A 20,005-nucleotide genomic window follows, 5' to 3' on the forward strand; every position below is an offset into this window, starting at 1 on the left:
TTTCCATTTCCGATTTATAATACATATGTACATTTATCCGACGTTCTTACGGTGAAGGAAAACATCGTGATGCAACCTGCACATATCTGAGAAGTAATTCAAAGATATGTGTGAAGTCAACCAACCCGTACTTGGCCAGCGTGGTTGACTATGTCCTAATCACCCTTAACTTAGGGTAGGCTGCGAGCCCTTCGGTGGGGACGTATAGTGGGCTGATGATGATGATGATGATGATGATTAAAAAAAACAAGATTATAGTGACATATTAAAACTTCTTGACATATGACTACAATAATAATTTCTTTAGTAAAAACAATTTATCACACGTATTTTAAAAACAATGTTAATGTAAATAATAAAGAGTTGGTGCTTGGCTTTAGTTTATATCAACACTTAGTAATTAGTGAAGTTATGTCGAACGTTTTAAGGAATACAATCCCTTTGATCTTGAAAAAAGGAATAAACGTTCATTGTATAGTCGAATTGTTTTCATTTGCATAAAACGTTTAAATTAAAAAAAAAAAAACTTTGATGTTTTAACGTTTCAAACTGGCCAGTTCTTTTAATTTCTGTGTACGTGAGATCTCATATCTTCTCTGACAATAAAAGCTGCCATCGAGCTGAAGTTTTGCGTATTTTTGGATGTTCGCCACGCATTGGTATCGAAATGTTTTCCGTTTAAGGCACGTTTTACACTACAAATATATATTTTTACCTGTCTTTATAGTGCAACAAATTATATTCCTACAAATTGATTGTCTGTTCTTTAAAGATTGACAGTTGAAATAAATACTATAATATGAATTATACTTTATTATTATAAATAAAGAGTCTGGGAAAACGTTGCGGTATATTTTCTCATTGAGAAAAAATAAATAAAAATGTGGGATAAATATAATGAAACTGTGTGTTTTCCTTATTTTATAATAATTTTTATATGAAATTAATTAAAATAATATAAAAATGTAGATTCAACACGATGGATAAAATCGTTATAACAAAACATAGTATAGATTTTAGTGGACAACAGCATAAAATGTTATATTCGATTATAATTCGCAAAACGATCTGTCAAACAATTTTAGGCCCACGATAAACGTTTTAAAGTTATAGTTCCTGCGATATTTTCTCTCAGGTCGATTTTCAACGTGTTGCGAAAATAACGATCGTACCTGTCTTCGCAAATCAAACACGATGCTTCGTAGAAATTCGTGCCTGCGATGTGTCTGAGCCATTACTTGTGGAATAATAGCTACGAATCGATTTGTTTCTTGAAACATTTGCTAAGGAATTTAGAATTTTTACTTTTAAATATTACTAAGTCTGGAATGTTGTTCTCCTGTCCGATTTTAGTAGTAAGCGGAATAAATGGGTGAGTTAATATTATTTGTACGATGAATTGCTTTTTTTATTTAAATTATCAATGATTATGTCAACATATTTATTGCAATTGGTAGTTTTTAAAAAAGATTTCCTAAGAAAAAATTCTACGGGAAAATGTATAAAACAAATTTATCATGTACTATATTAAAATGCCAAAAAAAAACATACTAAATTAATATGTTATAAAAGACCTAAACAAAATCCAAACCGGATGTAATATAATTATTATAGAAAAGGATGTAATATTTTCTTCATGCAGAAGCATTGTTATTTCAAATAATGAATAATGTTTCCTTAACATTTTATGGGAAAATAAAAAAAAAAAACACGTGCAATAAAATTGTTTTGCACACTCTAACACGTTACTAAGAAAATATATTGATAAATAACCAAAATATCTGCGTTCACCGCAATAAGATAGTGGGAATACCCTGGAAAACAAATCCAACCGTTGATAATATATTGAAGATTGATCTGATTAAAATTGAAAAAAATTCCGGTGTATTTGATAATATTATCTGATTGACACAAAATACAGAGCAAGGACGTTTTTTTAATATCATAAGGTGGCAAACGAGCGAGCGGCCACCTGAAATCGCTGAAATAGCGAAGCGACCGTTGCCCATAGACATACGCAATTGCATATGCGTTGAATTCCTTTAATCAACGGAGAAGGGGATGCACAGAAAGAGGACTAAAATTAGGCCTCCGAGACGCACACTCATCAGACGTAACGCGGAATTGCGTCCACTTCACGCCTGTCTTCAGTGTGGTCGTGGTATTTCATCGGACGAACCGGGTCAATTCGTACGAAGATGTTAAAGCAGGCTCTACCGCTGTTAAACGTGTTAGACTAACTAGAGCTATGGAATAGTACAGGTAGGTAGGTTCTTCAGAACATAAAACAAAGTAAACGTAAATAAAAGAAATAGTATTTACCTCTATGATAATATTAACGCTAAATCAATAATTTGTTAATTTTCAACTGTTCTATATTAAAATTAATTCAAATGGTTTTAACCGAGATCTTAGTAATCTCGATATAACATCTATGCACAATGTAATAACGACTATTCCAGTGTTGTATTGCTATAGGAAATTAGGTCATAAACATTTGATTTTAACGTTGATTAATCTATATAAACAATTAACATTCAAGGTCCAGTATTGCGTCACGCATTCGCCGGACGAGACAGCTCTGGGTCAACGTTTATACGATTGAAATAAACTTTCATCTGAGCATGTGTCAATCCCTACAGACCTCGGTTGTCACAAACATTCTAAACTGTTATACATTTAAATGTTAACACTTTGTTTAGATGTATTATGATTCGTAGTTAAGTTTTCCCAAGTTTATTCAGTGTATTTAGGTTTGTTATATTTTACTTCGATAATGGTATTTTACATGAGTTGAAGAAAAAGATTTCCATATCATGCAATCACCAAATAAGTTAAGATATTTGAGTATAAGTGTTTTACAAATATCACTCAACATCAGCTCACTATACGTCCCCACTGATGGGCTCGGAGCCTACCCTATTTTAGGCCAAAGTCAACCACGCTGGCCCAGTGCGGGTTGGTTGACTTCACATATATCTTTGATTTTCTTCTCAGATATATGCAGGTTGCATCACGATGTTTTCCTTCACCGTAAGAACATCGCATAAATTTAGATATATAAATAGAAAATTGAAAAACATATTGGTACATGGCGGGATTCGAACCTAGGACTTGCAGATTGCAAGTCAAGTGCTTAATCCCCTGAGCCACCGACGCTCTCACAAATATCACCCATTTATCCTAATTTGACATACAATTTTTAATTGCATTATTAGTTCTTGTTAGGTTAAGACATTAACGTTATAAAATGAAGTTTATTGTGTATTTGATGTTCTTTAATTTAGTGTGTTTATAGAAATGAGTACAGCTATTCTCTATAAATTGATCTCTAAATGCTATTTATAGAATCAGTACATCACTAGATGTCCAATTACAAATTTTACAAGCACATTTATCAATTTTAGTCTGTCATAACATATAACTGACATAAGAAATTGAAGAAACATCAGATGACTATACGTCGCCACTGAAGGGCTCGGAACCTACCTTAAAGGGTGAATATTACAAATAAATTCAGAGTATTTCTTATAATTTATATCTTAATATCTCCCCTTCTATCATAATACCTTTCAGACATTTCAAACGTAAGTAAAATAAAGATTATTCGAGAATGGTCAGTTAAAATCTTTGTGACATTACAATGTATGTAGTAGTCAGGCAATCGATATCAGTTAACCGTGAAAACATGCTTGAAATATTCAAGAAAGGTCAAGTTCAATACAATCGTCCCGACTCCTTAGCCTCCCAATACAAACATCGGTAGGAACAACGTCGCGCTGTGATGGCGGACCGTGCCAAGGTTATTGGCTGACTAGGGTAGCCACTAAACACATATGAAAATAAGTAGGATAATTCATTGCTTAAGTACTTACTTAGTTAATTTATTATTTAGCGTACTTATTGAGTTCTTAAAACATAATATTGAAATTGAAAAAAATCTTTCAATGTTTATTAGGCACTAAAGATTGAAAAATAGTTTTTGACTTCCTATATCCTATAAGCCACTATTGAGAGTTCGAGTTTGAAAAAAGTTTTTTAATAACGATTTTTAACAATCAACGATCAACAATCGAACATTAATCATCTAATTTACAAAGTTTGTTTAAGAATGTTCATATTTAAAATTAATATATTTTTCCCTCGATGCCTTTTAGGACATTCTTTAGAAGTCAATTTTACTATTTAATCATATTCATTTAATTTCAAGATCTAAATTAAGTAATTTATATTTTGTAAAACTCGTTATTCATATATTATTTTTTATTTAAAATTAAAAAAGTCAGTGTCCAGAATAAAACAGGTTCGTATGGAAATCCTAATGACGACCAAGGTTTCAAATACAACTCATCATGTAGTAGCCTTCACGTGGTGTTATCGATCAGTATGGACAAGAAATATATTCCAACATCGGCAGAGTTGAATATCTTATGAGACACGTGAGACGGTCACGCGTCTAACTTCTATTGGAGTTTTACATATTGTGTACTCGTTATGCAATGACGAAGACTTCTTGTATTATCATAATAGCAATAGAAATATAAAAGTAATAATTCTGGATCATACGTCCAAGGTTCATGTATAGCTATTTACTTATATAAATAATTAATACGTATTTAAACTAAGACATAAGCTTATAATTTATACTATGCTAAAACTAAACCAAACTAAAAATATAACCAAACATTGTAAAACATCGACCCCAAATCTCTGCGCTCGCAGGGTACCCAAGATGCTGGCGGCATATCCCCGGCAAACTAATACTTATTTGTAATCTATGTTATGCCACATCTAGTAAACATATCTTCAACTCAACTCAACATGAATTGCTTGCTCAACTTGTTTGCATGTATGCTTGCTCAATTTTAAACAGTGGTAGAGCCCGCTTTAACATCTTCGCACGGATCGGCCCGGCTCGCCCGGTGAAATACCACGACCACACAGAAGACAGGCGTGAAGTGGAAGCAATTCCACGCTTCGTCTGATGAGTGTGCGTCCCGGAGGCCTAATTTAGTCCACTTTCCCTTCCCACCCTTTTTCTCATAAGGAAAGGATGGGAAGTGGAAGTGGACTTTCCGGATGAGAGGATGCATGGGAAGGGGAGATCTTTTCTTTCTGTGCATCCTCTCCTCCGTCGATTAAAGGTAAGCAACGCATATGAAATTGCGTATGTCTATGGGCAACGGTCACTTCGCTATTTTAGTGACTTCAGGTGGCCGCTCGCTCGTTTGCCACCTTATGATATAAAAAAAATGTAATTTCTGTAATAACTAGCAATGTTTAAAAAACTGTACACTTACAATATGAATGTCATATATATGCTTAAGTAAATGAATTGTTATTCTTTTTTAAAGTAATAAAGTTTTCTTAAACCGTAATTTAAATAAGCAAGTACACTAATAGATGTACCTATACGAATCTAAATAACTAGTCAAAATAAACCAACTCATTGTTTTTTTATAATAAATCGATTGTGATTACAATTAATTAGATACTTTATTTATTATAATTTTAAGTTTAACTTTAGTATGTTAATTAATAACTTAAGTGTAAAATTATTTGTCAAACACTATTTAAATAAGAGAAATTTTAAATAAAGTTTTAAGCCACACGTGGCTCAAGTTATAATCCTTCATAATTGCATATCACAGCAAATACTAAAGTACATCAAATCGGATTTCCCACGCTAGGATTTAATCAAAACTTTATCATTTAAATACCATTTTATCAAGATTTTAGTTGCCATGGTACTTTTATATTTATGTTTAAATTATGCACGACTTGACCACGCATACATTAACAATAAACAAAAATGACTCACATACATATTCTTAATATATTTGTACTCTATACATAAAACGTGCTATACATAATAAGTTGCCTTTGTTAAGTTCATAACGCGCAATAAACAAAAAAATGACAAATTTTATCAAACATGACAGTACTAAACCATGCCGCATATTAACAAATAATTTGCCAAACTCTTAAAGTCTAAAATAATGATCGTTTATCGTCTATCGGTCACAAAATATAGTTGATACGAGAATAAAACTTATCAGAATTGTTTCATGGGATCTGCAGTCTTACTTCTTGACAGACTAAATTAATTCTGTAACAATATTGCGTTACGCATATGGAAAATTCGGATACGTCAACATCAGACAGATACGTCACTATCTTATATTCCGCAACTACGACGCATTACGCCACCATTTTGAAATAAGTGCGCAAATTACGCAGGAAAATTACTCCCAGAGTTATAATTGGAGACTTAAAACGATGGAATAAGAGCTTTTTTTAAATGGCGATAGCTGCATTGAATGACGAATTGTTACATGTTATTGAACTCAAAAATAGGTTCATCATTTCTGATTAAATAAAATAGCTCAATAGTCTAATAGAACAAATAGAACACTCTAGACTTTCTCAACAAAAACAAACTAGAAAAAATAGAACCTCTAGACGCTAAATGACTAAAATATAAAATATCCTAAAAATATAAATATCTGAAGATTATTTTGAGTTTATCTTGATATTAGAGTCAAGGAAAAATATTTTATTATGTTTCAGATAAATTTATCTACACTAAATATATCTATGCTATAAGCCTTATAGTTTGGTCTTGAACTACTTGCATACTACAGACTACTTAACTAATGTAGTCTAGTCGAAATCGTAATCAAAATGAATGAGCTATAAAATTATATACACCTAGCTGTTAACTAACGGTTCACACAACAACTATTAAGTTTCATATTGAAGCTATTTTTAAAAATAGAAAATATTATTTCTTTTTTTTATAAAAGCATGTGGTAACCCCAGCCAGCTGGTGACATTGTGAAACGAAATTTGTCACCCACGCCTCATCTGATTTCTACGTCACAAGATTTTTTAAACTGTTTCTGCAACCGTCTATTTTGAACTAACGATCGAAATTGGATCAATGACAATGGTTTTTTTACTACGAATCATATTTCAGTTACAACAAATTAAATATTTTCGCCTTGTAATATCAAGTCTATGTATTTTTAATATTGAGTCCGATGTATTATATATTCTTACATTTTTTTAATTTGTTTGTTTAAATTATTGATCTCTCGAGGTTCATCGTATCACGTTTTAACTCCGGCTATAGAATGAAGGCTAGACAAGCGTTTGATTAGAATTATTACAATTCGCAATTTAAACATTTTTATTCCGTCGGCATTGGCCCATATTTATACGACGTTTATCAGCATAATATGAATTACAAGGTCTATTGTAACATTACCCACTACCATTTACTTAGGTTCAAAAGAAATCGATAAGCCTTCAGTAATGGAATCAGCGTTTAAAAATCAAATCTAACGATCACTCAAACAACGCGGTTTTAAATTTCAAGCGACACTAACGCCATCTAGTGATGCGATGCAAAACTAATCTGTGCGATGGTTATTTAAAGTGGATAGTATTAAGAAAATTACTCTTTTATCTGAGTAGTTATTGATATTAAGTCCTAGAAATCTGTATTATTAAGTTTGTAGATTATATCAGTATAATTTGCCGTCAAACCAGTCTTATAAATCCGTATATTAATAACTTAAACCTGTTTTATGAAAGTTATAATCCAATCTCAATTTTCCTGTTCATAATTTAACGTTATTACATTTGACAGTTAGGATTCTTGTATCTGTTTTCTATTCGTACGACTGGGAACTCTAGGAAATTATTAAGTCTTTGATTGACAGTATAATTTCTTCGTCTATCCCCACCTGATAACTTTCTGTAGCGAGAATTTGAGATTTGTAAAATTAACAGTCATCCTACGTTACGATTATGCTAAAGTTTTTTTTTTTTTGTTTTGCTTGAATTATAACAAATGTCAACGAGAGCAAAACGAAATATTGCTATAATATTTTGATTCCCCACAAGTTCTGAAACTTGATACCTGATTACTATCGTTTTATTCTCAACTCTAAAGAACGCGTGAAAAGAATAATAAAGCATTTTTTGAAATAGAAAATTGTTAACTGGTGTATGTTTGAAGCAACAATGGAATTGATTGATAGGGACAGATTACCAACGTCAGTATTTTCGACGAATTACGACGTGGATTCTTTTAACGAAAACTAAAATAGTCTATTACTCTTGCAATTCATATCTCTTTACAATACTAAATTCTTTATAAAAAGAACAAATATTGGTCACGAAACATAAATTATAATCTTACTTTAAATACATTTGTTATACATTTTAGTATAACCACAAAAGAACGACACGAGTTTAATGTAGACGATTGGATTCCAACATTTCCATGTTGAGTGGAAATTTTTCTATGTGGTTTTTTCAATAATGAATTTGTTTTTCAAAGAAGCCGTGAATTGTCGTCCTAAGTTATTGCCTTGTAGTGTTTTTCCGCAAGAGTATATGACGTCATATGTATTTGACGATGATTTATTAAATACTGACAATTAAAATGTTTTACATTAAATCAACGTGATGATAAGCCTACATATGGAAATCGGAAAACGAAAAACACATTGGTACATGGTGAGATTCGAACCTAGGACTTGCAGATTGCAAGTCAAGTGCTTGAGCCACTATCAAGATCGTTGTAGAATAAATATGATACATAAATGAAATACTGTGATAGAAAATGTAAGCCTTTTTGTCCTTTAAGATAAGATATAAAACGTAAATTTATCACCTTTCTTGAGGTTAGTTGTTACGATCACTACCTAGTTTCACAGTATGAAAATTCTTATACGAATCGGGGTCATAATTTACTATAATAAAATTATGTAGGTGAAGATTTTTTTTATATCAGGTGGCAAACGAGCGAGCGGCCACCTGAAATCGCTGAAATAGCGAAGTGATCGTTGCCCATAGACGTACGCAATTGCATATGCGTTGCCTACCTTAAATCGACGGAAGAGAGGATGCACAGAAAGAAAATATTTTCCCCTTCCATGCATTCTCTCATCCAGAAAGTCCACTTCCCATCCTTTCCTTATTAAAAAAAAGGGCGAGAAGGGAAAGAGAACTAGATTAGGCCTCCGGGACGCACACTCATCGGACGAAACGCGGAATTGCTTCCACTTCACGCCTGTCTTCTGTGTGGTCGTGGTATTTCACCGGACGAGCCGGGCCAATTCGTGCGAAGACGTTAAAGCGGGCTCTACCACTGTTAAATAGAAGATATTTAAATTTAATTAATAAGTCAAAAAAAATATTTTGTTTTGATTGTATATGTGTTTGTTTACTAATTATGAACATGTATACAGTGATCGATAATAATGGATAAAAAGTCCGTTTCTATGAACAGATACTACCATATCGATTCTAATAGCCTTATCTTTATTTATATCGTATTCGTAAGTACTTTTCCATAGTATTTTCCGAGACAAATCTAGGGGCATTACAGTTCTAAGATTACTATCAATGATAAAAACCAAAACACAGTCGTAACATAGAAACTCCACAGATAACATAGTTAATTTTTATCTAGTGATATAATAAATTTATTCGATAAACATTCTTCAATGCCGCACCGCGAGGTTACTGCGCACATTTCGCTCGATCTTTTTTCACCTTACACAAATAATCACAGTTGATTTTAATTGTTTCTCTTCACAGAGTACTCTATATACAGAGATATTTTATTCTTCAACAATTGATATTAACTATCGTATTAATTGCAATGTAATTTGTTGCGCAATTTATTAAATGCTATGTTATGTTGGACAACATAACATATTGATTGTGTAACTCATGCGTTAATTAATGTTTGTTCCTGGTTTCATTACTACGTTAATTTATAAAATGATCATTGGATTGGACATGAAGGTGACTGAATAATTATAATTAAAACTGTTTGATGTATAAACAAAAGAAATAAATTTTGCATTAAATACAATAATTCCCCTTGTTCAAATAGTTAAATTTCTTGTCATTTAAAAAAGAAATGTTTAAAACGAAATCTCTAACGTAGTATGCATTAATCTATGTACAATTTAAAACTTTCTGGACAGCATCAAACCGCCAAAACAAAACGTACTGCGTCTCAGAAAAACAAAAATAGTCTTCACAAACAAAACAAGATTGCCCCTTCTCAGAAATGATTGCAGTACGAATGAAACGATCAAATGGTGAAATAGTTTTTCCATATTCTTAATATAATGCTTTAAATTTTATTACACGTCTTTAATTTCAACTATTGACGTACCGTTGATAAGTTCTTGCAAGTAAAGAATACCAAGGTAAAGAGCGCATCCAGAGTGATTACGACACATAGATTAATTTTTAAACTTATATTTTCAATGCAAATAAAATAAGTAGACAACGATTATAGGTTATTTGTAATTATAAACATACACATATCTGAATTGATGGCCAAGATTAGAATAGAATTATCTTATGATAGCACAGTAGCGCCCTCCTTTGAATGTCAAAAGATCTTTCGTCATACTGCCGCTGTATCATGTTTTTTCTTTTATGCAGTTTTCTATGCCTATGTAGGTTTTATATATTTCCTGACCGTACTAATCAACATAGCAGTGCCTCTCTTACCTAGCCAGATATCCTTGTTTGACTACAGACTATAATTTGTATTTATACAAGTGTCGCTACCGTCGCATCCTAAATTCGACATTTAAATAATCTGAAAAAGAGAGGCTATACTTGGTACAACTCATCTTGATCGCCATTGTCACATCCGAATATACGATTAAGTTTATTTTAAACCGTCTTTGTTGTGTCGGCGTATAATCACTTCCATTGTTTTAAGTATTAGTAAATAATGCCGTATTAAATCTGTTGGATGTATGCCAGATGTTGTTTATTTCCTGTCCACACTTCAAATTGTTAAACCAGACCTTAAATTTTCAGTTGTCAGATTTTAGGTAAGTTATTTGGATAATCAAAAGGCAATTTAATGCCAAACATCTGTTAATTCATTCTAAAATTAACAGATAATGAATTACAAAAAGATTAGTCAAACCTCCAAAAAGCTATTTAATCTAAAAAGGGCTTAAAACTAAAATTATTGCAATATCAAAGTGCCACAAGTAATATCGAGTATTTATACTATAACTAGCTGTTGCCCGCGACTTCGCCCGCGAGGAATTAAAAAAAACCTTAATTAGAAGCCAATGTGTTTTTCCAAAGTTATTTTTTTTTATTCTTAAAACTAATATTTACACTTATATACAGTACTGTGACACTGAATATATAGATGTATCAACTTTATTGTTACACGTGTGTTGCTGATACAAACGGACCTTTTTATACTTTTTTTTCTTTTAATTTTTTATATTTTCAAACTTAGAATGTTTTAAATTTTTTCTTTTATAATACAAAAATGCATAGTTTTAAATAAATTTAAATAGTGCGTGCTAATCCTTATCTTTATCCCCGTTTTATAATATTTTCATTTTCAATTTTAACTTTATTATTTTCCAAATTTTACCTAAATTCTACCGCTCGTTTCCTTCCTCTTATAACTTTACTTTCCGTCGTCTTTAACGTGTTATGCAGTTTATACTTTTTGTGTGTTCCGTTTGCGCATATTGCGGCCAACTACACCGGGCCAATTACAGTTATAGGCCTTAATTGAAACGCATGCCCACTGCTGCTGCGAAACATAAGTACTATAGTACTCTGGAATATTTTCTATGCAATTGTGTGACTGGAAATTTCCTTTGTAATTTATTAGTTACATCCTTCGTTCAGATTTCAGTTGATAAATGTTATTGTTATGAAGCCTAACAATACTGATGCAATATTAAAGATTCGATACGAGAGACTCGACGATACATAGAGAAACAAATTATAATTATTACCAAGTTAAGATTACTATATCATCATCAACCTGCCCTTATCCCTTTAGAGGGTCGGCACAGTATGAACTACTCCTCTGTACATCTCTACCAGCCGTCATATCTGAATCTACCCCTTTCCTACGCATATCCTCTTTCACACAATCCATTCATACTTTGTTTGGTATACCCCTACATTAAGATGACTATATTAGTGATATTTATTTAGTCAGCACAACATAAGAGTTTCGTCTTTTCTCTCCTACTGCAGGCTGGTGTTGAACAAGAAAGGATAGAGTCGCCTGTGTCGAGACTATGTATTATTTTGCTTCTTTCCAATTTACCAGTTACCATTACTTAATTGCACTAGGTTGAATAATCCATGTATTTAGCTAATTCAACAAAGGCAGTAATTTCGTTTAAATCTAGATTTGTAAGTTGTTGTTCCGTTATTAAATATGTAAATACTTCGTAACAATCAGCAAAATACCATCAGTCTGTGTTTGTTTTGTTTTGTATTAATTTTGTTTATCTCATGGATAATCAAATGGAATACAAACGATAACAATCCAGTGTTCGCTTAGAGCATGTCGGAAGCTGTCAATATCTGTTTACGTCAATTCTCTTTGCTGTCGTAATAATATGAATAAAAGATTAGAATTTATTTCTTTACCATTAAACTTACATACTTACTAATATTATAAATGCGAAACTTTAGATGGATGGATGGATGTTTGTTTGAATATACCTTCAAGGAACGATTCAACGGATCTTTATGAAATTTGGCATAGATGTAGAACACAGTCTGGTAGAACACATAGGATACTTATTAACATTTTTATTAATTCCGAGAGGACGAAGTCGCGTGCTACAGTTAGTGTTTATTATAAATTAAAATTCTTAAAAAATAATATAGAGTTCAAACATTAAACGATCATATATCGAACCTTAAACCCTTGAACTTAAAGCTGGTTTATTAATAAGATAACTCCAATCTAATAAGTAAATATAATAATAAAATTAGATACGTAATGTATATTATTAGAAATAAACATAATATTTTGTATGATAAACATGTTGACGATATTATGTTTGTAATCATTCTGTTTCATCACTCGATTAAATTAAGATTAGTTTTGTGACAAAATATTTATCGATAAATATTAGTAATATAATATATTATTGTTTGTATCCAATAACTATAAAATATGACATCATATTTTTACGATAATAAGTAGTAAAAAATGTAAAATTTTATCTCAACGAAATTTCTATAAGGAAAATACGTAAATTCCATTCAAAATTGGTACAGTCGTGTGGATTAATTTTTAAATTTAATCGATATTTTATCAATTTTTTTTTCTAAATTATTACTTATTATATAATTATTATATGTTTTTAGACTAAATATTTCATCATATTTACAATTAAAATTTCACATTTAGTGACGTTTTATCGAAAGATATCGATAAAAAGGTTGCGATTATCTTAATAACTGACCGTAGACTGAACTGACATCATCATTGTTTTTGTTATTAAAAAAAAACATAATTTATTGCATTTACTGTTTAATCGTAATTTAATAATGGAGTAAAATTCTGATACTATTTTCCTTTAATTTTGCTCGTAAAGATAAATGAGATAAATTATGAATGTGATTCAGCCATATAAACCTTTATTTACTAAGCTATTTGTTTTTACTTATTTTTGAACGCAATCTTGCGTAACAAATAATTATATTAGTAAGGACAATTCAAATTAAGATTATATTATTGAGGTATTTAGAAGTATTCTTTGATAATGAAATTTTAAAAAGTATGATGTACTTACCGACATGCGATAGCCCAGTGAGATCCGATTCTGAAATTGAAAAAAAATGTGAGTTAAATAAAAACAAAAAAATACTTGCTGAAAAGAAAAGAAAAAATTAAAATGAAATTATATAATAATTTAAAAACAAAATTAAATAGCATTAAAATTAATTTTCTGTATAAAAAAAAGAATATTTGATAAATGATGGATATTTCTAGTAATAATAAAAACATTTTGTCGTCTTAAATAAAAAATAATTTATTTACACTGCGTTTAGTGCGTTTAAAAGGTTGAGGTCAATTAGTAAACGATGCTGTTTGTGCCGAAAAATATAACGTAAACATGTTGATATGAAAAATGAATACAAACAACTTTATAAGGACAGTTCACAGATGTAATTTACGGTGGATTTCTAAGACCAAAATCTCTGTATAAAATGACATGTTTTATACAGAGAATTTGATCTTAGTAACCTAAGATTAATGTTGACAATACATGACATAACAATGTGAAGAATTGACATTAGGCATAAACAACTCGACAACCATATTTGAATATGAACCCAATGATTTTTTTTTAAATATTTACCATTCCAAATAAGCTTTAAGCTTGTGCTAGGTTTACGACAATAGTTGAATGGCGGGATTCGAACCCCCAGCCTCGTGATCGGAAATCCGTACCCTTAACCATCAGGCTATTGACGCTTAATATACATACCATATCTTAGTTAGCTCGTAAATATTTTTATTTATTTAAAACAGTAGCGATAAAGAAGCAAGAACTGTATCCAATAACGTTAAAAAATCTTGATTATTCTCCTACCAAGAGCTTTATCATTGAGTTTTACAACTTTATAAATAGATGATTATGTTTTATAGATATTCAATAAAACTTTTTATTATTATCGTTAAGGAAAGAGTACAAGGAAATTGTTTCAATGTTATTTTATCATATTAATTCGTATGAAATCTTTCAGGAAATGAGTTTTCATATTATCCATAAAGTTTCAGTACTCATGGACACGACATTAAATTGCTGAAATAAATGTAAGCTGGTACGTTGCGATAAGATTTACTTTATTTGTACATTTGTCATACAATAATTTACATAAAGTCATAAAATATAAAAAAAGAAACTAAATGGAATAGTCTGAGCTAATAACTGATTATATTACAGTGTTATTGCATGTTTTTAGGATAGATATTAAGACAGTAACCTCTCGCATTCTGGCGTTATACGCGCCATGCTAGGAATCGAGAGGTCATGGACAGCGGTTGCCTCCTTCTGCGAAACAGTCATGTTGCAGAAGGAGGCATCAATAGCCCTTTGGTAATGGACACGGGGGTGTCCGCTATGGAGGAAAACCCCGGAGTATGCACAAAGCATTCCTCTCTGAAAAAAAGGATAGATATTAAGACGACCTTCATTCAAAATAAGCAGAATTTCCAGTCTTCGTTGTTTCTTCCAATATAATTCTATTGAAAACCAGCTTAGTTAATCAAAGTGTTAGAACAATACGGAAGTTTTTAATATAAAAATTCAATACGTCACATTATAGAAATGTAACCTGTTATTGGCGTTGTAAAACATTAACCTAGAACACTGCGTACAAACATTGCGGATAATATCGTTTGATTACACCGCTGAGAGGTCATAGATGACGTATTTACATTCATCAAAATAAAACACGATTTACAATATAATTATCAACATCACGCCATACTGTCCTTTAAATGACGTCAGCTAAATAAGTTTTATGCGTCCAATAAACACGAAAAAGTTCACAAAAGAGGTGAAAAATCATTATAAAATTAACTAGCTGTCGCCCGGACTCCGTCTGCACAGAATTAAAAAAAAAACAACTTGATAGGCATTATCATCAGGCAAAAAATACTTTTTAGTTCTTAGAAATGTAAAATAAATATGATGATTTTTTTAAATTGGTTGTTAAAATATCTAAAAGCGTATCATGTAAACTCTCCAATTTCTTGTTGTTACACTCTAAAATATGATTACAACATTTTAATACTCAAATTTTCACAGGACTATTACTTTGGATTAGGATTAATTGTACGGTGACAAAATACTTTATTCAAGGTTAATATCATTAAAAATAGTTTCCGACATCAAAATATACACTAAGCGTATGTTGTTACTGGCTGTTACCAATTAAACAATTTATAAACATTACTGACCGTGAACGTATTTATAGTGAAGTCTTCAAAATGTTTCAATTGATATTACAAAAGTCTTACTAATATTATAAATGCTTAGAAGAACGAATGAATGGATGTTTGTTTGAAGGTATCTCCACAACGGATGAATGGATCTCAATTAAATTTGGTAGAGATGTAGAAAATAGTCTGGAATAACACATAGGTTATTAAGTAAGTTGTATTACACAGCTAGTTAGAAAATAAAATGAGGAATAGTCAGTAAAATGAGTATCCAAAGTTACGGATTTTCAATTAGGGTAACTCTGAAACAACTTAGTCTATTTTTATAGCTTAGTCTTCAACATATTAATAGGTTAGATTGTCCGTTTTTTAGTATGCCAATAATCTAAAGCAAAGTCAATGACCTGTTCCAAAAGGTTATTGTGATGATAATGTAACATTTCCCTATTATTTTATAAGTTTTACGAATATTCGATAACGTAACTTTGTCGGGGATTATCAATATAGTGATCCGCAGGGGGCGCGATAATATTATCATACTAATATAGCCGGCGTTCGACCCCTGACTCTCTTATCTACTGTTATCGTACTGGAATGGAACCTTCCCCCAATCAATGCTATCTCGACGTGTCCGCGTTATCAAAACATAACTGTATTATTTCTTCCATTAACAGATCAATAACAAAAAATACTTTAGTATATATACATCTGAGCGACGGTGGCTCAGAGTTAAGCATTTGACTTGCAATCTTCAGGTCCTGAGTTCGAATACAATGTAGCAATGTGTTTTTCGATTTTCGATTTACATATGTACATTTATTCGACGTTCTTACGGTGAAGGAAAACATTGTGATGCAACCTGCACATATCTGAGAAGAAATTCAATGATATGTGTGAAGTTAACCAACCCACACATGGCCAGCGTGGTTGACTATGGCCTAGTCACTCCTAACTTAGCTCCGAGCCCCACAGCAGGAACGTATAATTGGCTGAAGATGTTATACATCTGAATTAAAAAAAACACTGAACGTTCATTTCTGTGTTCGAAAAGACGAAAAAATCTTATAAATGATAGCTATACAAAGAACACTGTCTTATCATTTTACAGTACATTGACTGCTAAAACCATAAAAGGTGTCATGACAAAACCATTGAACTGTTTAAATTTACAGCAAATAAACAATTTAAAACGAGAATGGAAAATTCTTATTGATAAATATTCTATGTGCTTATTGCCTTGTTTATGTTGTGATTATTAACTTGATTTAATGTTGTGTAAAAACATGACATTCCTACTTTAATTTGTTTTTAAATTATAAATTTGCGTATGTAATTTAAAATTTTCTCCCAAGTTTTGACGACAGACTGGCCGTAAAAATTAAGCCAAAACATTAAGGACCCCACGTGAGTGAGATAAGGCCATAGAAATAATATTCTAATCTTACTAATATTATAAATGCGAAAGTTTAGATGGATGGATGTTTGTTTGAAGGTATCTCCGGAAACGCTCAACGGATTTTGATGAAATTGGCACACATGTAGAACATAGCTAGGAAGAACAAATAGGTTACTTTTTAAGTTTTTTTAATTCCGTGCTAACAGAGTCGCGAACAACAGCTAGTTACAATATAAAAAGGTAAACTCATATTAGAAAAAATATATCTGACTCTATAAGACCTTTTTTTTTGTAACATTTCAATAAAGCAAAGAAACGGCTGTCGTTCTTTAGTAGTTTTATAAATAAGATTTTGTTTAACTACGATTTCTCGTGATGTTAAGTATTGATGTGGTTAAATTCTACGAAACAATCAGAAGCATAGTGTTATATTTACATTATGTCACATAGTATACAGGAAATGTGGCGCGTACTTCGCTTGACATAAGCACGTCTCGTCTCCGAAGGTTACAGCACGGATCTCTTATCGTTACATCTCACTGTTTACGGTTGTGAGACAAAGGCGGTCGACAAAACTTTATATGAGTCAAAGGAAAGGAAAAGTACTGTAAGAAGTCTTAGATAACATAAATTTTCGATGGAAAATTTTTGAAATGAAATTTAGATGTTTTTACTCTTTTATATTTTACAAAGATTTCGGTTCTATATCTTGATGATAATATTAATATTAGATTAATCCTGAAAACCTGAGAAACTACTGAATCGTACTGAAAGTTTAAACTAAAAATTTATAAGTATAGTTTTCTTAAAACTGAATTCCCTTTATTCCATCAGACGTCAAACACATTGTCTCAGTTGACAACATAACAATACCATCCATTGTTTGTTTGACGCAATCGAGCGTACAAAATGTTCAATGAAATAATAACAATAACAATATCCTACAATGTATAAAACGTAGTACGACTAATTACGTCACTATGAGTGCCATAGACATAGAAATAAAGATGACAAGGAGTCAAGATGGTCAGGAAAATAAATAGCTCATGTATAAAATGTCTTTTTCTTATACACTATTTTAACTTTCTAACATGTCCGTTTGAAACTAAATAATTAAAGTACTTCGAATGTCGTTCGAACGAAAAATGTCTTATTAGTTACACTAGTCAATAAAATGCAAGAATTTTGCATGATTGAAAATGTTTATTCCCTTTCCTATATTTTTATTAGTCGTCCACGATACTGGACGGTGAAATTAATTTATTGATAGCATAAAATTAAAAACAAAACTTAATTAGTCAGCTCATATTTTTTTCTATGTGTAAATTTTTACGAGATCCGTTTAGCACTTCTGGACATAACTAACAAACATGCATCTAAACATTCTCATTTAAAATAGTAAGAAGTAAGATACGTTTACAATATCCAATACGAGGTGTGTTACTGTTTAATAATATATTGAACTAAGCTTCTTGTTTCTATAACAACAGTCCACAGTTCGGGATACACGTGTTTTAAACCGTTTAAAACATAGCATCGTACTGACGTGTTTAGCTAATTGATTGAACAGTTGTATGTATGTTTTTATTTTGGCCTACAACAAGATTCTCTGTTAAATTTTATTTACTTACAGATTCTTAGCATTTACCCAAAATTATAATAGTATTCACAATTGAAATTATAAGTACGCAATAACGAATTGACTTAAGGAAAATCAACCAAAGTAAACTTTTAAACAATAAGAATTAATAATTATATTTTTAATAAAAGTACATAATAACAAATGAACGTCGCAAGCAGTTTTAGTCTTCAATGAAACTTGCGTATTAAAAATTTCGCATGCTCAAACCGTAACTTAATTACGCAAAAAAAATTACGTAGATTCGCGAAACCGATGAGATCATACTACTGCGTCAGATCTCATAAATGTCATAATTTTACGATGAAAATAAGTAGCCATTAATTTAAAAAAAAATTATTTACTATACAGACGTCACCAGAACATGTGACTCAGAATATAATATTTGACTACGTAACGTAAGTAAACAATAACAAGTATATATTTTATCGCTATAAACAATAAATCCACATAGGAGTACTGAGAATTAATGTTGTTTTTAATCAGTCATGTCGAAAGTTTGGAAAATCTGTTTTGGCGGATGTAGACTTATGAATGTACGAACTTTCTTAATTTTGTAACTAACCCAGAAACAACCAGCATTCGATTTTGTTAATTCTCTTTCTTCTGAGAAGTAGGTTTGTGTATTTTATAATCAACAAACCATAGACTTATAACTTATAGACAGGTATATCCGTAATAGGTTATAAGGAGGACAAAAGTGAGGCCAAAACACAGGTCACCAGAGACATTTGACAAATGTTAAACGCGTGACATTTCGAAAATCTACTTTGTATGAAACAGTCTACCTGTAAAATATCTATAAGACAAAGTTTATTGTTACATTTTCAATCATTAACTTATATTAAAAGAAAATCTTACATAATAACAGTGATTACAACATCCCGTCCTAACAATACGGATAGAGTTCACTTAAGTTTGAAATAGTCTTTTAAATGGCAAAAAACATCGCATTTAATCTTTGGAATTTCCCCTAGCATACGGTTATTTACCTTTACCGTATGCATAATTTATTAAACATAAGATTAAATTATAAATATCAATAAATCTAAATGGTATTAACCCTAAATATATGATACCAATATATAACATAAGCTCGGACATTTGTAACAATTAAGTTCATTTAACTTAAGATATTTTTATCCAAAAAAATATTTTAAATTACTATGTCAACTCGTTAACAAAC

General features: G+C 31.0%; 1 protein-coding gene across 2 annotated transcripts in view; it reads right to left on the minus strand.

Annotated features, from left to right (window-relative positions):
• Positions 1-20,005, minus strand: part of LOC106120481 (uncharacterized) — a 153,277-nt gene that overhangs the window by 50,553 nt on the left and 82,719 nt on the right. For both annotated transcript variants that reach the window (XM_013315837.1, XM_013315844.1), the window contains exon 3: positions 13,626-13,655. In XM_013315837.1, the coding sequence (XP_013171291.1) occupies positions 13,626-13,655 (30 nt within the window). The remainder of the gene's footprint in view (positions 1-13,625; positions 13,656-20,005) is intronic.

Source organism: Papilio xuthus, unplaced genomic scaffold (assembly GCF_000836235.2).
Source record: "Papilio xuthus unplaced genomic scaffold, Pxut_1.1 DF829129.1, whole genome shotgun sequence".
Lineage (NCBI taxonomy): Eukaryota > Metazoa > Arthropoda > Insecta > Lepidoptera > Papilionidae > Papilio > Papilio xuthus.